Source organism: Stegastes partitus, unplaced genomic scaffold (assembly GCF_000690725.1).
Source record: "Stegastes partitus isolate 25-593 unplaced genomic scaffold, Stegastes_partitus-1.0.2 Scaffold873, whole genome shotgun sequence".
NCBI lineage: Eukaryota > Metazoa > Chordata > Actinopteri > Pomacentridae > Stegastes > Stegastes partitus.
The window spans coordinates 270,611-291,144 of record NW_007578604.1 but is presented as its reverse complement, the minus strand read 5'-3'; the positions used below and the strand labels follow the sequence as shown (position 1 = coordinate 291,144).

At 39.7% G+C, this 20,534-nt stretch overlaps 2 protein-coding genes across 2 annotated transcripts; one reads left to right on the top strand and one right to left on the bottom strand.

Annotated features, from left to right (window-relative positions):
• The first annotated feature begins 1,776 nt into the window (after nucleotides 1–1,776).
• LOC103365788 (ubiquitin-protein ligase E3A-like) lies at nucleotides 1,777–10,736 on the top strand. The gene is made up of 11 exons (XM_008293328.1): nucleotides 1,777–2,048; nucleotides 4,240–4,286; nucleotides 4,573–4,838; nucleotides 4,919–6,120; nucleotides 6,203–6,347; nucleotides 7,343–7,548; nucleotides 7,733–7,897; nucleotides 8,641–8,796; nucleotides 8,886–8,959; nucleotides 9,045–9,188; nucleotides 9,684–10,736. Coding segments are annotated over exons 2-11 (2,481 nt in total). The 5' UTR covers nucleotides 1,777–2,048; nucleotides 4,240–4,284; the 3' UTR covers nucleotides 9,805–10,736.
• Nucleotides 10,737–11,846: 1,110 nt separating this feature from the next.
• cnga3a (cyclic nucleotide gated channel subunit alpha 3a) lies at nucleotides 11,847–19,424 on the bottom strand. Its single transcript, XM_008293327.1, is given in 6 exon segments — nucleotides 11,847–13,689; nucleotides 13,783–13,889; nucleotides 14,631–14,732; nucleotides 16,355–16,537; nucleotides 18,606–18,695; nucleotides 19,324–19,424. Coding segments are annotated over 6 exon segments (1,980 nt in total). The 3' UTR covers nucleotides 11,847–12,292.
• Between the last annotated feature and the right edge of the window lie 1,110 nt (nucleotides 19,425–20,534).

The following is a 20,534-nucleotide window of genomic DNA, read 5'->3' as shown; positions in this document are numbered from 1 at the left end:
ATAGCGGCTTAATAATACCAACACGCGGTTACAGCGGCTTATTACACGCGTGGAGGAAACGGAGCTGTTAAAGCAAAGTCAATAAAACAACAACAAAACAAACACTTGGCTAGTAGCTATAGAGTATTTAATACTGTGTACAGTACTGCTATGTACAGATCATACATGTACACAATCCTGGACTGTTACACAGGTTAAATACAGACTATGGATCTGTTACCCAAATGAGATGGTTTAGGGTGAGCTGGACCGCAGAGTGAAGGCAAAAGGGCCAACAAGTGCTAACCATCTCTGGGAACTCCTTCAAGACTGTTGGAAGACCATTTCAGGTGACTACCTCTTGAAGCTCATCAAGACAAAGCCAAGAGTGTGCAAAGCAGTAATCAAAGCAAAAGGTGGCTACTTTGAAGAACCGAGAATATAAGACACATTTTCAGTTGTTTCACACTTTTTTGTTAAGTATAGAATTCCACATGTGTTCAGTCATAGTTTTGATGCCTTCAGTGTCATGAAAATAAAGAAAACTCTTTGAATGAGAAGGTGTGTCCAAACTTTTGGTCTGTACTGTATACATTGGTTTTAAAACAGGATTTTTCCATCAAATGGAATCGAAAAATGGAATTGAATCTCTGTTTAGAGCTGAACCAACAAACAGTGACATAACTCTAACACTAACGCCATGTTGGCCAATTGGAAGTCTGAAAAAACTATTACCAGTTATAGTCAGTCAGCAACAGTGGCGCATCGAGGATGAAGGGAATCATGAGTGTGGACTGATGAAAATGCCTCCCTTACTCAGTATAGTGGAAGAGCAGCTGTATGTCTATGTGTGAAGACATAACAAGTCCTGTTAGTGAGGTTAGCACCGGCACTATTTTGGCCACATCTGCCATTACACAAAATTACATCATGTAAACAAAGGCAATAATAAGAAATTTTCCAAAAGCACACTAAAACTGTGTTTGAATGTAGGCGAAAGACCAAAACACAAAGAAAATGACAGGTTTTAAATGAAATTCCTGTACATATGGACAGGGAGTTCCACCTTTGGGTGCCTCAGTGAAGAGTTTGAATATTTTTGTAGGGGAGAGTTGTAAATATTTGATCAAAATAAATGTTCACATTGTTATTATTGGGTTTTCAGTGTAGATCAGTGAACAAAAACTAAAAATAAATCTACAACACAATCACGTGTGCATAAAGTGAAGAGGTCTGTACTGTTACAGGAAAAAAATTCTGAAAAATGCATCCAGTGATGAAACCCTAGAGTCTGTTTTGTTGTCTATGTGGAAAAATGAATTAATATTATTATTTCTACCTCACCGAAGAGCACCTGTAGGATCAAACAGCAGAGCTATGCTTTTTAATACTATAATCAAAGAGTTAATATTAATAAAGTTGTATTGAGTTGATAGTTAAGATTGCATATTTTGTTTCAAAATCAAAATTTTAAGAAGCTACAGTGATTTTTTTTTTTTAACTCACTGTATTACTTATTTTCCTTAAATGTAATAAGTTACATCTTCCACCACTGGATATGAAAATATTATTATCATATAATATTATTTCAGTTCAATTCAATTCAAATAACTTTATCTCCTAGGGGCAATTTAAAATTTAACTACACCACTGCGGAGCAAATATAATTAAAAAAAAAAAAAAAAGTAAATCAGTTTAAACACTGGTTAAATCAACTGAGTGTGTGTGTGTGTGTGTGTGTGTGTGTGTGTGTGTGTGTGTTTCTGTGCAGGAGGAGGGGAAGTGCTGTTTGACAGCCGCGGTGCATGCCGGGATACATGGCGCTCTTGTTTACAAGATGGTAGAGGAGGAGATTTCTCTCTGACTTAACGAACGAAAAGTATTCCTGCGTCCCTTCGCTGTCGCGCTCCGGCCTCGTCTGCTCGAGTGAAATCAATGTCCGGTGTCTGTGTCTGTGTTTAGGAGGAGCGACACAAAACGCAGCGGCTGAGCGGCTGCAGCTCAGACTGACCGCACAGATTTGTTTTTTGCAGTGTCACTGACAGACAGGACGATCCTTCGGCTCACAGGTCGGTACGAGAAACTGACCCACAACGGACACGGCACACTGACTAACTCTGCTTTATGTGTGCTGCACTCGGTCAGCCTGGTTGTTGAGTTTAAATGAAGCTATCTGGTTGAAGTGATGCCAGATAGCGGTTTAAAGCTGTCCTGTCTGACAGCTCACCTGTCAAGTTTCTGCAGTGTCATGTTGATGTGGTGGTTTATGTGTGGTGTGTTTATGATTCAGTCAGGCTGAATGCAGTGGTGTATATATATATATATTTTTTTTAAATCAATGTTTTTTTTTGTGATAGTTTAATTTAAGTCAGGTTTTCTTCTGTCACAATGATTAGGGTCGGCTTTATTCATACAGCACATTTACAACAACAGCCATTGAGCCAAAGTAGAGAAATAAGATTTACATTATGAATTTACCTAAAAAGTTAAACTAATAGGTATTAAGTACATACAAAATTATGTAAAATGTAAATTTACATGACTAAATGAAATATTCTAGTTATGACTTTACAGTATTAATGATCATGCAAATTGACCCAACTAATTTAAATATTAAGGTTAAGACATGAGAAAATGATATAGACTACCTGTAAAAAGTATTCACTCCCCTTGGAACTTTAATTACCTTTCAACATTGAATCAAGGTCAATATAGCTTTGCGGTTTTGACAAGAATTTACAGAAGAAAAAAAAAATTCTGACACTGAGTGTAGATTTCTATAAATTAAAAAATAAAAAGCTCTAATTTGGTCTTATCAGAACAAAAACAAACTTCTTCCAGTTGACTGTACAAGATTTATAAATAAGCAAATTTACCGGACTAATTTAAATATCAAAGTTAAAAAATGTGAAATTTATACAAAGTGCCTTGAAACTTGTACTGTTTGTCAAGGTTGAATCATGGTCAGTTGAGTTTGTCTTATTTAAAAAGACTTTTAAAAGAAGATTCTTTCATGTCAAAGTGAAAAAAAGCCTGATAGCCAATAAGCTCAATTTTGGTCTCAACAAATCAAAAAAGCTTCTTTTGGTCGAGTATACAATATTAATTTTTGCAAATTTACCGGACTGATTGAAACATTTAAATTGTCTCAAGTCTTCATATTAAAGCCCAGAGAAATTAATATACAGTGCCTACTAAAAGTATTCACCCATCTTGGAAATTTTCTCCTTTTATTGCTTTTCAACCTCAATTTTATTAGATGTTTTTGACAAGAATTTACCCCCATAAGACTCTTTCATGTCAAGGTGAAAACAGATTTTTACAAAGTACGATTAGTGTCTCAGTGCAGTGAATGCGTTTCAAATGATTTTAGTATAAAGACTCTGTATCTGAAAGGCCCAGTCACTGGTGAATCAGTACTCCTGATTATAACTACACCATGAAGAGAAAAGAAGACTCCAAGCAACTCTGTAAAAACTTAACTGAAAAGTTAGGCAGTGCATCAAAGAAAATTTTCAAATCACTGAATGTCCCTCAGAGTACATTTAAATCCATTAGTAAGAAATGGAGGGAAAATGGTCATGTGTAAAGAGTGACTGTGCAAGAAAGAGGGAGGCCACCAAGACACCTATGACTTCTTACAAGCTTTAGCGGCTGGAATGAAAGAGACTGTGTGTACAACAACTGTTTCCTGGCTGCTTAACCGGTCAAAGGTTTATGAAAGAGTGGAAGAGGAAAAGATGTTGTAAAAACTCAGAATACATTTTGACTAGCGTTCACCAAAAGTCATGTGGGACTCGGAAGTCAACTGGAAGAAAATTCTTTTGTCTCATGTGACCAAAACTGAGATTTCTTTGCATCAGAGTTGAGAGTAGAGTTTGGTTGGTTTTTTTTTTGTAAATTCCTGTCAAAAAGTCAAGCTAAATGGACCACGATTCAATGTTTAAAAAAAAACAAAAGGGAACCAGTCCAAAGGAGTGAATATGTTTTAGAGGCCCTGTATAAATACAGAATAACCCAACTGACTTGTAATGTAAAGGTTAAGAACCTACAGGATTGTATATTAGAACAAATTTACCTAATTTAAAAAATTAAGGTTAAGACCCTACAAAATTATGCGTACATAGAAAACATAACAAAGCCAATAATTCCATCTGTGCAAGAATATACAGTTGAGAGGAAAAGTCCACATAGTCACGACAGCCTGAACTGTATATTCACAAATTCAGCAAATAAGATGTCACACTATTGTCCTTTCAGAGGACTGTCCACCGGGCCTGCAGAACGGTATCTGAATCCAGCCGAATGTAAGTCACTTTATTTGTCCTTGCAATAGCTGAACTAATAGAGAAGCAATAAGTTAAACTAACATTTTTATTCAGAGTTGCACCCCCTCATGTTTCCTTCTTTTTCTTCCATGGCTCATGCCTTAGCCTCTGAAACAAGAACATTTGTAATAATGCTTGTTAAATATCGACCTCTGTTCATTGTATATATTTTATTTGCATTGCAAGTATGTGTTTATGCTTTTTGTTCTAACTAAAGACGACGTGAAATCATCAGTCTGACTTCCTGTTTGAATATCTTGCACAGGAACAGAGCGACCGCAAAGCATCTAATTGAGCGCTACTTTCGGCAGTTAACTGAAGGCTGTGGAAATGGCAACTGCACGAATGAGTTTTGCGCATCATGTCGTGATTTTCAACCTTTGGATAACAATTCGGCAGCCGCCAAAGCGCTTGAGCTGTTTAAGATTAACGCCAAACTCTGTGATTATTACCCCTCCATCAAGTCCAGCGCTGGCGGAAACTCTGAGCAGGACAGTAAGATGAACGAAGACACCAAGGAAAACTTCTCAGGTATTGTAACGCTGATTCTTGACTCTTTTGGACATTGATACAGTTTTTGATCCAGTTTTAATATTGCTGATTGGTTGCAGATGTCCATTACCTCACCGAGAACAATGTCTGTACGATCCTGAATTTCTGCGAGGAGGAAGGGGATTATTCTGCTCTCGTCCGCGTCATCGGCAGGGTTTTCTCCAATGCTGAAGCCTTGATGAGGAGTTTCAGGAAGGATGAACCAAATGCCACTGAAAACCTTGACTCTTGTAAACCCACAGATGTAGAGAAACAGAAAGAACAAACCTCGGAGAAGATGGGCGCCTCCTCTGCAGCTGCTTTGCAAGACGATGCTTTGAATGACGCGTTGAACACCTGTGAAATTGCGGTGGACCTCCACGCTGTGAGGAGAGTCTACGACAGACTCCTATCCATCGACCAAGTGGAGGCAGCTCTTGTGAATGCGCTCATTTACCTCACTCCAAATGTGGAACTTGACCTGGAATATCTTGATGTGTACGAAGCCAACCCAGATTACCTGAATATCTTCATCATCGTGATGGAGAACGGTAACCTGCACAGCCCAGAGTATCTCGAAGTTGCATTACCGCAGTTCTGCAAAGCAATGAGCAAACTGCCAGTAACTGCACTTGCCAGGCTGTCAAAGCTCTGGTCGATGTACGGTCTCCCACACATCCGCCGTATGATGGAGACCTTCCAGCAGCTCATTACTTTCACGGTTGTTAGCAATGAATACGATGCTGAAAATCTGGTAAATGATGACGAGACTGTGGTGGCTGCAACCCAGTGTTTGAAGATCATCTTCTATGCAAGTATCCTGGCAGGTGATGTGGATGTTGAGCACAATGAGGAGGACGAGGAAGACTCAGATTCCGATGAGCTAACGCTCCACGAGTTACTGGGTGAGGAGCGGCTCTATAAGAAGGGCCCTCGGGTCGACCCTCTGGAGAAGGAACTCGCCATCCGAACTGTAGATAGTATACGCCCCGTCATCCCCTTTGAGGACTTTGTCAATGAGTCGGTGAATGATGTGGTCGAGATGGACAAAGATTTCACCTTCTTCAAGGTCAATGCCGAAACGAAATTTTCTTTCCAGAGCTGCCCGTTTATCCTCAGCGTCATCACCAAGAACCAAGGGCTGTACTACGACAACAGGATCAGGATGTACAGCGAGCGGCGCCTCACGGCTCTCTACAGCATGGTGCAGGGGCAGCAGCCCAACCCATATCTCAAGCTCAAAGTTCGCAGAGACCACATCATCGACGACGCCCTTGTCAGAGTGAGTCTCATGTTACTGTTTCACTCCCACCACCAGTCCCGCTGTGCTTGTAAAATAATTCAGTTCTCTTCTCGTGTTGCAGCTGGAGATGATCTCCATGGAGAACCCATCCGACCTGAAGAAGCAGCTGTTTGTTGAGTTTGAAGGAGAGCAAGGTGTTGATGAAGGAGGAGTTTCAAAGGAGTTTTTTCAGTTGGTTTTGGAGGAAATTTTCAATCCGGACATAGGTGAGACATTTTCTTTGTACTTCCAGTACATTCTACAGCTGCCCTCACAAAGTACAGTGTCTCATGCAGTATGCATGAAATTAGAACATACTGCCTCATCATAATAATGCACCTTAGACGTTGACCACTGCAGTCTACAATGGAACTGCACAGAGGATTGTGGGTCAGAATGACTAGAACAGCATGCTGGCTTGTACACTACAAAATCTGACTGGATGGAGTCGGACATTCAGGTATTTGACATAAAATGTATTGGGACACACTGAATCTTTTTCTTTTATATTATATTGTATGATAGTATGGATACTGGAACGTGCCTACTGTGTCTACATTTGGTTTCTGTGCATCCCTGAATAGTTTATTATTTTTAGGATGAAGAAGATTGATACCACTTTCACATCTGTCCATTAATCAAGAAGGTGGAGTCGTCACATGCTTTGCTTAGCAAAAACACTAGAAAGTTAAGGAAACAGCTAGTCTGGCCCTGTGAAAAGGAAAAACAACAAACTGCTCAACGACACTTTTGCAGCTCTTCAGTTAGGTTATTATATTTTAATGAAAACTGAACTGTACAAACTTTAACTTGCGGCTTTCTTTCAACTACTTGCCAATTTCACCCTGTCGCCTGACAACCTTATGTTAACAGAAATGTCTTTTTTAGCCTTTTAACTGAGCCAAATTAGCTGTTTCCCCTATATTCTAGGCTTTGTGCTAAGCTAATAGCTGTAGCTTTTTGATACCCCTGTAGACACGACTGTCGTATTAATTCTCTCATTTAATTCTGGTCCAAATTCTATTCTAGGTGTGATGACGTTCAGACTGTCTATAAAAAAAGTAACTGATTTTAAATTTGGTTGCTATCCCCATTGCAGTAGTGTTCTTGTCCAGCAAACAATTCTCCCAGCACTACCAGAACTTTTTAATTACACCACCAGTCCTTTAAGTTGTTCATTTTCTTCTGTGTTTTCTCTCTCTCTTTCTGACTTTCTGCACAGGAATGTTCACCTATGACGATGAAACTAAACTTTTCTGGTTTAATTCGTCCTCGCTGGAGAATGAAGCACAGTACACTCTCATTGGAATCGTCCTAGGACTCGCTATTTACAACAACTGCATCCTGGACGTCCATTTCCCGATGGTTGTCTACAGGAAACTCATGGGAAAGAAAGGGACCTACTTGGACCTGTCAGACTCACATCCAGTATAGTAACTTTCTCTGTTTTTAATACACAGTGAAACATGATAGATCAGTTTTATTTCCAAAAGTAGCTTTTACACAAAGGCAATTGTGCAGCAATTTGTTTTGAGTTGCTAAAGGGGAATTTAAATCTTTATTTTCTGTAGATTCACTGTAGATTTGATGGCAAATGTTTCTCCTGTTGCAGGTTCTCTACCAAAGTTTAAAGGGACTGCTCGAATACACTGGCAATGTGAAAGAAGACATGATGCTCACCTTCCAGATTTCACACACAGACCTTTTTGGAAACCCTGTATTGTACGACTTGAAGGAGGAGGGAGACCAGATCCCTGTTACTAAGGAGAACAGACAGGTCAGTCTGTGTGACTTTACTAAGTAGTAAGGGAAATAAAGTGTCACGTTTATTACAGAACAAAGTCTTCATAAAGTGTTCTGCAAGTTGTTTGTCATATCAGACCGAATAAGGCAGAGTAAACTCTATAAATCCCTATGAGGAAGTCACACTGTCTCGCTTTAAAAACTCCTGTCTTGTATAAGTATAACCATTTATACAGCTCAGGAGTTCTGGTAGATTGCTCTCTTTCTTCAGATTGTAATCCTTCCTCTGAACAACACATTTGTGAGTTATCTGGAGCATCAGAAACTTTTCTCATAATCATTCTCTGTTTTCTCCCTCCACACTGTTTGTTGCTGTAACCTGCTCCATCCCAGTTGCTCCCCTCTTCAGCTCTGGCAAATAACTCATTGGTGCTTTTGGTATTAACAATACATTTTCATCAGATGTGTGGTCACTGTTTTAGCTTTGTAGTGTCAAAAAGCAGTTCAGTATAGTCTGGAGAGGCTACTGGCACACTGTGTGCACATTGTTCCTCTTTTGACTGAAATGTACATTTCACAAGTACAAGATTCAGAACATGATGCATATAAAAATTATAACACAACAGCCATTTCCTCGATAATAAATTCTGTAGGTTGGTTTATCTCAATACACAAACCACACACAGTCATTGTTTAAAGAAAAAAGTTAACGATGAGAAAATGAGTTCTGGCACATTTAAACATCTTTTTGTTGCTTTCTACGTCTATAATTCACAGGAGTTTGTGGATCTGTATGTTGACTACATCCTGAACACCAGCGTGGAGAGACAATTCAAAGCCTTCAAAAAAGGTTTCCTAATGGTCACAAATGAGTCCCCGCTGAAGTATTTGTTCAGACCAGAGGAAGTGGAGCTGCTTATCTGTGGAAGCAGGGTAAGAAAACACATTGTAATTCAGATTTTTATTGCCTAATTGTGGCCAGTGTTTCATTAATGGCAGTACAATCTGTGTTGGTTCCATAGAAACTTGACTTTGAAGCACTTGAAAAGACAACAGAATATGATGGAGGTTATAGCAAAGACAGTCAGATTATCAAGTAAGTGATGAAATCTGTAAATGTTTTGGTCTGCAGGAAGTTCGGACAGATTTAATGAAGGATTTTCATTATTTTCTGCACACAGAGACTTCTGGGAAACTATTCACTCATTTGGGGAGGAGCAGAAGAGGTTGTTTCTTCAGTTTACCACCGGCACAGACAGAGCACCGGTTGGCGGTCTCGGCAAATTAAAAATGATCATCGCCAAGAACGGCTCAGACACAGACAGGTACAGTGAAGTCAGATTGAAATCATCTGAATTTTTTCACCCAACATACCTGAACAAACGCTTCATTTCTTGCAATCTAATAAATTTTAGTCACCAACTCGTGCCTTGTCTGCATCAATTTATGATGGAAGCGTCTTCATTTATATGAAGGAACACTCAAAATTCAGGAACCAGGTGGCAAATGAAAATATAATGAAACATATGTATCTAACGACATTGTCCACAATAGATTCAGTGGTTGTGTGAGTTCATGATACATATTTTGAGACTAAAAAGAAATGCAGTGCTGGAGAAAAAGACCTATCCTTGTCTGAGGCATTGTTTCATCTATTCTTTGCACCTGTTCTGCCGAAATCTGTCCTTATGTGAAAATATACCTATAACTAACAGTTTGTTGCTTTGCTTGGATCAGCTCTAGACTCAGAGCTTTCTGTTGATGCTCAAAAAACACTGGTCACACCTCCAATTTGTCCACGTTTCTTACTTCTTCTGCAGACTACCAACCTCCCACACCTGCTTTAATGCACTGCTGCTCCCTGAATACTCCACCAAGGAAAAGCTGAGGGAAAGGCTCCTCAAGGCCATCACCTACGCCAAAGGCTTTGGGATGCTGTGACAGAGCCAAAGGAAAGTTTTCAGACTGCATTTGTACAAAAAAGGGAGTATTTCAAAAACACATAGGGAAATGCCATGAAAAAAACATAATGCTGCAATAACTTTGTGCCTAACCAAACTCTTGCAGCCACCGTTCGTTGGCCTTCCACGCTGAGGCCTCACTTCCTTTTAGAGCCACTTTCGTATACGTTAGATTTCCCAAAGAATTTAAAGCGGCACTTAAATCGTTATTTTTTTTCACGTGTGTTTTGTTTTCTGGACAGACAGATACTGTTTGATTTGTGAAACTGTGAAAGTGCACTTATACACGGCACATACAGTGTATTTATTCATTTGGTTGGACTTTTGTCATGTTGTTGCAGTCTTGAAGATGTAGCAGTATTCAGTCCCCAGGCTCTTTTCCCACTAGGATGCACTGGGCATAATGGTGCTCTTTGGCTACGATTGTCATTGTAGTAAGTTAAGGTAAAGCCTTTTACATCACTGCTAATCCAAATACCCTAAAGCTTATATTTAAAGTATTTCCTACAAGCGTGACCACAAACTGTCCGCTGACTTCGAGTTGATTTTATGGTTGTATTCTAACAGTTTTAATTTTGTTGTGCCTCTTGTATCACATATGAAATGAATAGTGTTTGTTGTGAGCTGGAGCTGATAGTTTGTTTGCAGGATTTCAGAATGTAGTCACTGACTGGTCGGTTCAGACTTTCACATCCTGAAAAAAATGTTTCTCTTCTCTTGGTTTATTTGCTGAGAGTTTTTGATTGCACACTTGTAAGTGCAGTCGCCAAATGTGCAATGCCTATATGAGGAAAAAAGTCACATGAAATGTTTTATTTGGCCAAATATCTCAGGTACATAACGAATGTGCAGATAATGTGAAACTCTTCTGTAAATCTACTATTATGCAAAATAAAATAACGGTGAAAAAAATCTGGTAACCTTGTCCTAAATACTCATTAGATTAATTTTACAACAGAGAAAACTTAAAGCTGCTGCAGTCAGTATTTTTTATATTGATCACATGACTCTGAAACTTGAAAGAGGACAAACCCATAGAAATATCACTTGACTTACTGTCAGCTTTGAATTGACTGTCAGTGCTTTGTTTTGTTTTTACAGCCTGCAACTTCACCATTTTGATTTACTATTTTGTTGATTTTCTGCTGCAGCAGGCAGCTTTTTTTCTGCAAGAGGTTCTGAAAACACACCACACACCATCTGCTCAACAACAAACAGCAATAGTGCAAGAAGTATTCAGAGCTTTTATGTATTTGAAAGTACCATTACAGTATAACAAAAAAAATATTATTTAAGTTAAGAAATTAGCAGCAGAATGTGATTATAGTATAAAATTAAAAATCCAGGTTCGGTCCCTCTGACTGATATTCTTTATGACATCATAAGATCATTAATAGTGAAGCATCAGAGTGTCAGCGGCATGTTACTGTTGTAGCTGCTGCAGGTGAAACTACTTCGAATTACTTCATATCTAGTTTTATATACAGGTACAGCAAATAAATCAGGTGATTAATGCGGAAGGAAAGAAGAAAAAAAACTAGCTCTGGTCCACAAATCTGTTCAGTTTCAATCAATCAGTTTTACGAGGTTGAAGCAACAACGCTGAGTTATGGGATCATTTGAACTCAATGTGTGCCTGACTAGGGCTTCATGGTTTGCGGATAATATCCATTGGCTTTTTTTTGGACACATATTGCGAGATGATGTAATTTCCTAAAGTCATCAGCGTAAGCATCCAACATTCTCTGTATAATTTAACGAAGCACTACCAGGTAAAATGCCATTAAAAGCAGTCAGCTGTTTTCTATTTATATGTAAATCAGCAACTGTTAAAAAGGGGATAATATGTTACTGTGTCCAAAGCTGGTTTCTGCTGCCCTCAAGTGGCCAAACAGTTTGTTACCGCAGGTTTAAAGGCCCTGAAAGTAGTGTAATTTTAAGTCATCTTGTCATCACTAACGGGATCCTTGTCTTTCATGTACAACATGACAATTTAGATGCAAACAATACATGTTATATCAACATTTTAATCTTTATTTTACACAGAAGATTTACAGCTGATAGTGTATGCTGACAGTAACTTAGAAACAGGACTCGCATTTCGGTTTCTTATGTACATTCTTGTACAATGCCAAATGGAAAATGCAATTGTACTTTTGTGTAAGAATTTCACTTAATACTTTACAGATAGATCAATATATTTCTCTGGGAAAATGTCAATACTGATCTGGAAAATAAACATTATTCTAAGGCTATGAAAAGCCATACATACTCGAGTAGTTTTATGACAACATGAAATTGGCTGTCAGTCATAGCATACACACAAATAAACACATTATTCATATACTGTACACAATTTGACACATTGTGATGATAATAAACATGATGTATAAATAGATATAAACATGGGCCTTTAAAAAGTTTCATTCGTTTTTTTATTCCTGTAGAGTTCTTGGATATCTGTCATATTACTGGACTTTTTTGTCCTTGTCAGCCACCACCTCAGAGAGATCCTCCGGTCGAAGGGATTTCACTTTGGCCTCCATGTTGGTCACTCTCTGCTTCATCCTCGTCTGGTTGGAGGTAAACTCTGCCATCAGCTGGGCGAATTTGACCTGCATGGTGTCCAGGTTGCTCTGCAGTTTGACGATCTTCTCCTCCATGTCTTTGGGGTCAGCACCAGCATTTGCGATCGCCTCGTCGATAAGGTTGTCTTTCATTAGGATGGCTTTGCCCTTCTCCTCCAGCGCCTTCTTGGCCTCTGGATACTCAGTGAGCGCTTCCATCAAGTCGTCTTTGGATAGCGCAAAGAGATCGGAGTAACCAACACTTCTGATGTTGGCTGTTCTTCTGTTACCTGCTTTACTGCCCTTGATCCCTAAGATACTGATTTCCCCAAAGTATGCGCCGTCACTGAGAACTACAAATTGAGTGACACCATCATCGGCCACCACTGCTAGCTTCCCCTCTTTGATGATGTACATTTCCCTGCCGATATCCCCCTTCTTACAGATGTAGTCTCCAGGGCTGAACACTTGTGGCTGCAGCTTGAGCACCAATTCAATCAACAGACCAGCTTCGCAATCCTGGAAAATTCGCACTTTCTTTAGAGTATCCAAGTGGACGTTGATGGCAATCTCAGCCTTGAGCTTGTCTGGGAGGTTTTTCAAAACTTCCTTCTCGTCGCAGGTCTTCTTCTCCGTCCACAGGTAATCAAACCACTTGATGACCCTGGCCTCCAGGTCTTTCGTGACCTTTCGAAACTGCATGTACTGCTTTATGGAATCAATCTTTGCCTGGAACTCAGCACGAGAAGCGTTCATGTTGGAGATCATAGCACCGACGTTACCGACGATACTAGCAAAAATCAGCACACCAGTGAGGAAGTCTGCAATGACAAAGAGGAATTCCACATCCTTGACTGGTGGAGGGGTCTCTCCGATAGTGGTGAGGGTCAGCGTAGACCAGTACAGGGAGTAGATGTACTTTCTTGCCAAGCGGCCGTGCTCTGGGTGGCTGATATTAGGGTATACCCAAGTGTCCGTCCCAAAACCAATCGTTTTAGAAATGGCAAAGAACAGACAAGCATTCCAGTGGATAATCACAAGGATATAAAGTACGAGATTGCTGATACGAAACATGTTTGGGAAGCTTGTTCTGGTTTCAGTCCGCTCAAAGAACTCAAAAAGCCTCGACATCTTGCAGAGGCGGTTGAATCTAAACTCTGGGTTGTTGAATCCATATCTCAGAAACAGAAGATCTGTGGGTATCATTGAAATTACATCATATTTGAACTGAGATGTTGTTCTGTATTTATCTCTCAGTTTTTTGGCATCTTTTACCAGCAGACCTTGTTCCAGGTAACCTGAGGGACAAACAAAATTAGAAGCAAAATCAAAAATGGACACAAAATGATGTACAGATACATTCTCTCCTCAAACATTTTCAAGAATCTAACCTGTTCTCGCTCTGACAAATGTGTCAGCGTAGTAGATGATGTCTGAGGTGTAGTCCAGGACTATCCAGACTTTTGTATATGAGTCCTGTAGTTCATTGAAGCAGGCCCTAGAAGACAAGGAGGAAAAATCTGTCAGTGCCTTACTGGGTGATTGTTAAAATGTAACTTTACCTCCACCTCTAAACCCAACCCCATCCACTTATAACTAACTGTTTTAACATGTAATAGATGAGCTTGTTTTGCCCAGAATTACCAGTACGTGTATCAGCAACATCATTTTAACTAGTCATAATTACACTGTCACTAATAAGAATTTTTATTCCAGATATGCTTAACGTCAACCTGACCAGTTAAAACAAAAGTTAGAGGTAGCTGTAATTCAGTTTTGACTGGTCAAAATAATAGTTGCAGATATGTCAAACATCAGTATGACTATTCTAAACTGTTGTGCATGGCACTGCAGGCTTCCAATTGGATATTGGTCCAGCAAAGCTCTGTATAATCTGTATAATTAGAAGCCCATACACATGAATGGTAAAAGTAATGTCAAGAAAGAATGTCATGTGGATGTCTAAAATGTTCTTTATTGACCAGGAAAAACTAAATTACAGATATCTGCAATACATATCCAGAGTCCAGCTAGGACAGCAACTGGAGGAGGAAGATCAACCACCGCTGATTTGGCGTTTCATGAATGGAATAGATGTTGTGTTGAGACATTTTCAAACTGTGAGAAGCAAATGTTTGTAAATGTGTTATAAATACCAATGTTAACGCAGCCTTATTATTTAGTTTACAGCACAAAAACAAGTGTGCAATACAGCTTTAATGTGTGAATTGGTCATTACCTCGTTACAATCATCATCAGGTTATAAAACACTGGGCCTGCGATGACAGTCAGCCACTTGTAGTACTGGTCCGCAGCTGGATCCATTATCCAGATTTCTTTCCTGGAAGCAACTTAAAATTAATATTGCTGCAAGGGTTTTTGTCAACTTTACACAAATAGGAAAGAGACAGACACTTTCTCTTTAGCTGCAACAAACTTAGTGCACCTAAGAGGGTACTCACGGAGGTTCCTCTTTCTTTTTATCATCTTTCTTATCATCTTTCTTATCGTCTTTCTTCTCGTCTTTCTTCTCATCTTTTTTCTCATCCTTCTTCTCGTCCTTCTTTTCCTCTTCCTTCTTGTCCCCATCTTTCTTTTCGTCACCATCCTTCTTCTCGTCTTTTTTCTCGTCCTCCTTTTTGTCGTCTTTTTTAATCTCATCTTTTTTGCTACAGATCACAAGTTTATGTTTTTTTTTTTTTTTTTTTTAATAGTTGAGGAAAAAGGTCGAAGGTGGTCTATGAGGGACTGTTTGAAGGCCAACAGACGACATGAAGGGAATCTACTTTGGGAATATTTGAATTTAAGGCTTTGTTGGAAGATCTGGTGCAGGTCATATGTTTGTCCAGCAGATGGCATCGTACTACAGGTAAGTTACTCTCAGACTACCTTTAAAAAACTCCAGTTAGCTAAACACCATAATATACTTCTACAATTTTGATTTAAAGATTTACTCAGTACAACCCACCCATCAATACTTGCAACAAAAAACCTTCAAGTGAGAAAAGGGACTTTTTTTTCCTAACATACAGGAGGAAACACAAGAGGAAGAGGGAGCTGGAGGACATGCTTTCAAGGTGTTATTTTTAACGCTATTAGCTATGGTATTCACTGCGCTAGCTGCAAGAAAAGGGACTAGAGTGATGTCCAGAATAATCTATGACTAATTCTTCTAAAAAATCTATATTGTGACACAGATTTGCTCACACTTACTTGTCTGTGTTGTTGCAGTTATTCATGTTGTAAGTAGCTAGAGGCCACTTACTGGCAAGACTTTGGAAAGAGAAGGCAAACATTTTTGCATCGTGAACCCTCAAACATTTTTCATTCATCTCTTCTGACATATTAAATATCACAAAATATGTATTTTTTGGTGAAATTCCACTTTTTCCCCTACTTCTTAAAAATCTTTTTTTGGTGACACGTTTAACTCCGAGGAGTTTGGGTTAACTCATATGATTGCATGTACTTTGGGGTGCTGGATAACTTACACTTAGTTGTTAACTAGTGGCTAGCCATATCATAGGAGGTGTGTGTTTGGATTTCAGCTGCTTTCATTATTCAACCTTTGTTTAAACTCATACATACAGAGGCCTCATTTACAATATAGCCAGTTGAGAAAATAAAAGTGTATGTAGGCACATAAATTAAGAAACTTCAATAACTATCTTTTCCCCAATCTAAAAATGCAGGTGTGTGGAGAATGAATGAATATAATTCACTCTACTGAAGCAAACAGGCTTTTAACTTTTAACATTGTACGGTGACTTTGATTTTCTAGGTTCTTTCAGCCCAGTTTGATGCTTTACAGATGTGAGGAAATGGTTCATATTCTTGTAATTCATGTAAATTGTCCAGTTTAGTGGGTTTATTGGAATTTGTTCACACAGAAGAAGCCACACAGTTGTTGTGGCTCCAGAAATTTCAGTGTGAACACCTTCACCCCTGCCAGTACCGCCACACTGTGCTTACTTTCTCTTGCGGAGTGTGTCGTCGTGGCCCACTGACTGGGCGTTACTCTCTCGACAGGACATGTCTTTTAGCTCAGGGCCTCTGAAGCGCTCGAGGAAAGAGTCGTGCCTCTCTTCTTCGGGGTTCATCCTGTGAGACACCCAGGTTCGCAGCATGAAGAAGAAGTAAGACAGCCTAGAGAGTCAGTGGAGGCAAAAACAACACAACGTGACACCCATCTAGGCTAGGAGCAGACTACTAGTCATGTCAACTGCATATATAAATAATGCTTATAGCTTAGCTGAGTATCAATCTGTGGTTCTCAACATAGGGGATGGGTCACCTCAAAGAGTCACAAGACAAATTTGTAATTGCATTTTTGCAAAGGGGGTCACCATAGACTGTATATAAAAGATGGACCACCAATGACGTCACCCATTGTTTTGTGAACTACTGTTTTTTTAATTTGAAGTTTGGCTTTTGCCATCTTGGTCTTTTGAAACCAGATGTAATGAACAAGCAGTGCATCTGACTAGAGAGCCAGACAGTACGCATAGTTATGCAGTAGTGCCAGTCAATCGGCTATTTTCGCCTACGTTAATCGTCTGTTTTACTCTAAATGGGACCATAATTTATAAAATGAACATCATACTGTATTCAGAAAGTCTCAAACTAGCGACTGAGACCATAAACTCATTAGGAAAATGTTTACTGATTTAACAGATCAAGTGAGAAGTAGGATCATTTTTTATTGTCTACGAACAATCTGACCTCTAGCAGTCAGAGGAGTTGCCCCCCCCTGCTGGCTGATAGACAGAATGCAGGTGTAAGGCACCTAAAGGCAATGTCCATCTTTCATATACAGCCTGTAAATAGTGTGCGAGCAAACAAAAAGACTCAGAGGGTCACAAGGTAAGTCTGAGGGGTCATGAGATCATTTTTGTGAGAGGGAAAAAAAAATCTGTATTTGTATTTTTGAAAATGAGTTACAGTGCAAAAGGGCTGACAACCACTGGTATGTTTTTAAGAGAAACAACTATAACTAGTTACGGAAGAGGCATTAGGAAAATACTTCAGAACTGTACAGTTATTTTCTTACTGGTAAATCAGTGGTGGAGCCAGACAGTTTTTATAGAGGTGACCAGAAGGATGTCTTGTTTATTTTTTTCCCCACCAAGTTGCTGTTGGCCAAATAGTGTTAATTCATTTTTTTCGTTGTTTTTTTTTTTTTTGGGTCATTCACTCTTATCGTTGGCTTCTGCGACGAAGACTTCCATGTAGAAATGAAATGAGAACTCATATACATAATAATAAGCTTTTTGTGTGACACTCAAGTAATTAAAAATTTGGAACTGTTGCTAAGGTTGTGCTTTTTAAATTGTTTATAAAGCTTGAAAAATAAGTACAATTGAAATTACATATGTAAGACTCTTGCGTCTTCAAGAGTCTGTGCAGAAGCTTCAATTAAATATACAGCTATACCTAAATCCTACACACTTTAACTGACAAAAACATGTACAGGTTCTTTATTTACGTGTTAAAAAAAAAACACAGATGCATATTTAGACTGCGTGTACAATTTAATGAAAATAATTAGAAATGTTTAAGCAAGGTGGCGCAGTGGTTAGCACTGTTGCCTCGCAGCAAGAAGGTCGCCAGTTCACGTCCCGATGAGGACACCAGGATCTTTCTGTGTTGTGTTTACACCATGCAGCGTAGGTTCTCTCCGGCTTCCTCCCACAAGGTCCAAAAACATGTTGAGGTTAATTGGTGATTCTAAATTGTTTGAAGGTGTGAATGTGAGTGTGCTTGGTTGTCTGTCTTAAGTGTCTTAAGCGTAGCCCTGCAATAGACTGGCGACCTGTCCAGGGTGTCCCCTGCCTTCGCCCTAAGTCAGCTGGGATAGGCTCCAGCCCCCCACGACCCTAGTGAGGATTAAGAGGTGTATAGATAATGGATGGATGGATGTTTAACTTGCTACAAATCAGTCTGATGGTTGCTCTGCTTGGTTGAATATGGGCTGGTTGCACCGTTTAAATGCACCTGTGTGAGAACAACAGCTCTACAGGAATTAGTTCTGCAAAAATTCCTGCCAGTAAAATAGTAGCTGCTGGAGTACTTACGCAGCCCTCTAACAGGCTGCACTATTGGTGGTGTGAAGGTGGTGGCCATGGTCACCTCAGGCCACCCTCGGCTCAACCCCTGGGGTTAATACCTACTAAGAACAAACTAACGCTAAGTGAGTATAACTACTGAAGTTTACCTGGCCATCGCTCCAGCACCTGTAAATGAATCTCTGTGGGACCCTGAGGACAGCGCTCTCTCAGAGTTGCCTTCACAAGCAGAGTGTGCCCTGGAAGACAGCAGGCGTGGAAAAATCTTATTGACAAATCAAGCAAATGAACTTAAACATGACTTATTTCAGTATGTCAAGGAGACCCAAACCATCCATTGTCAGCATGATTAAAGAGCCCCTTTGGTAAAATGTCCATATAGTGTTTTTTATGTGCTAGAAGATGCAACATTAGCAAAATAAGCAGTCGACACCACAGCTGAACATTTCCGCCTGGACACTGCAGTATATCAGTGACTTCCAGAGTTTCATGTGCACCAAATGTCAGGAACTGATTCTGTCAACTCGCTGTATCGTTAGTTTTCTGGTTCAAACATACATGGCTGAATTATATTACAGCTTGCCATTGGTTAGGTTAGAGTAGTTCTACAGTGTATGAGCAGAGTTGAAGGTGAGCTGGTGTGCTCGAGCTGCAGCGAGTAGGGATTGGTGGCTGGAGAAAGAGCAACAGTGTAGAGTTGTATCTAAGGCAAGAATGGATTATTTTCATGGATAAAACTTTCAAATTGGTAACTTTGATACACAAAGATGAGTTTTTAGGGGTTAAATCACTGACCAGAGAGGGACATTAAAGCACACTGACATCAATGCTCTGGAAGGGGAGTAAATTTTGTCAGAAATATCGAACCTGCTGTCCCCATTTTCAATGACAGCGAGCTCGTCGTCTGACGTGTTGGTGGACAGTCGCTGTCTGGCCAAAATTGACTTTTCACTGCCGACTTTCGCCATCTCGTCGTGTCTGGCTCTGCCGGCCTGCAGCACACAGGAACAGAAACAGACATTATCATATCAGCCTGAAATCAACACAAGTGACTCATGAGAGTTGTTGATGTGTTTACTGAACACCACTCTTCACTGTCTGTCTGAGAGTGGCGCCTAAAAATACATCCTGATTACGTCCTTAAACAGTAAACAGGATCAGTGCCCTTTCTCTGTGAACCATCAGCTGGCTTTTAAAATAACTAAGCTATGGATTACAGGCGGACTGTGGTTGCTGTGTTCTGTGGTGGATACAGCAGGTTAAGTCTATTAGGGCACCACTTTAGGAACAGGTACAAAGGTACGTGGCTGAGAGCAGCGACAGCGTGAAGAAACCGCCTGGTCTGCTTCAGCAAGTGCATCTAAAAACTCCTGTTTAACATTTTGATGGACTGCAGATGGAATTTAGTCTTTCAAGAACATTTCTATCCAATTAAGAGTCTTTGAGTGTAACATGGAAACTGAAGTTTAGTGATTTTTTTTGCTTTAAACTAAATATATACTTTGTCTGGTGGTAAATAATGACTCACTGATCTCTGGGGAACACCGATGGTTGTAACACGTGCACTCATGTAGATTAGTGCTAATACCAGGGAGTTAAGCAGCAACCCCCACTAAATTAAATCACACTGAGAGAATTGCCAAGAAGCTGAGTGCTTGAAGGATGACGACAGGTAAAGGCAGCAGTGTGTCTGTGCACTAAATGTGCAGTTACATCATCATCGAACAACCACGCAGCACTTTTGTTGATCTGGATGATGCAAATATTTCTGTTGCATGGAGAGCAAATGTCATTAGAAGTGATTGTATTGATCCAAGTTTTAAATCTGAGCTTTAAGCTACTTTTTTCTTGCTTTTAAGGGTGATAACCACAACTTAAATCTTCCTACAGCAACTGCAGCTGGTCAAATATTCCACCTACTGCACTGCGGTGCAACTGTCTGTCATCTGGTTTGATTACACCAAAATTCATTTTAAAATCCTTGTGATTATTCTCGATTTAAAATATACGTCGCACACAGCTAAATTTAAGGCACAGACCTCAATGGTGCTACAAATAAACAAGTAAGCCTTAAAAAT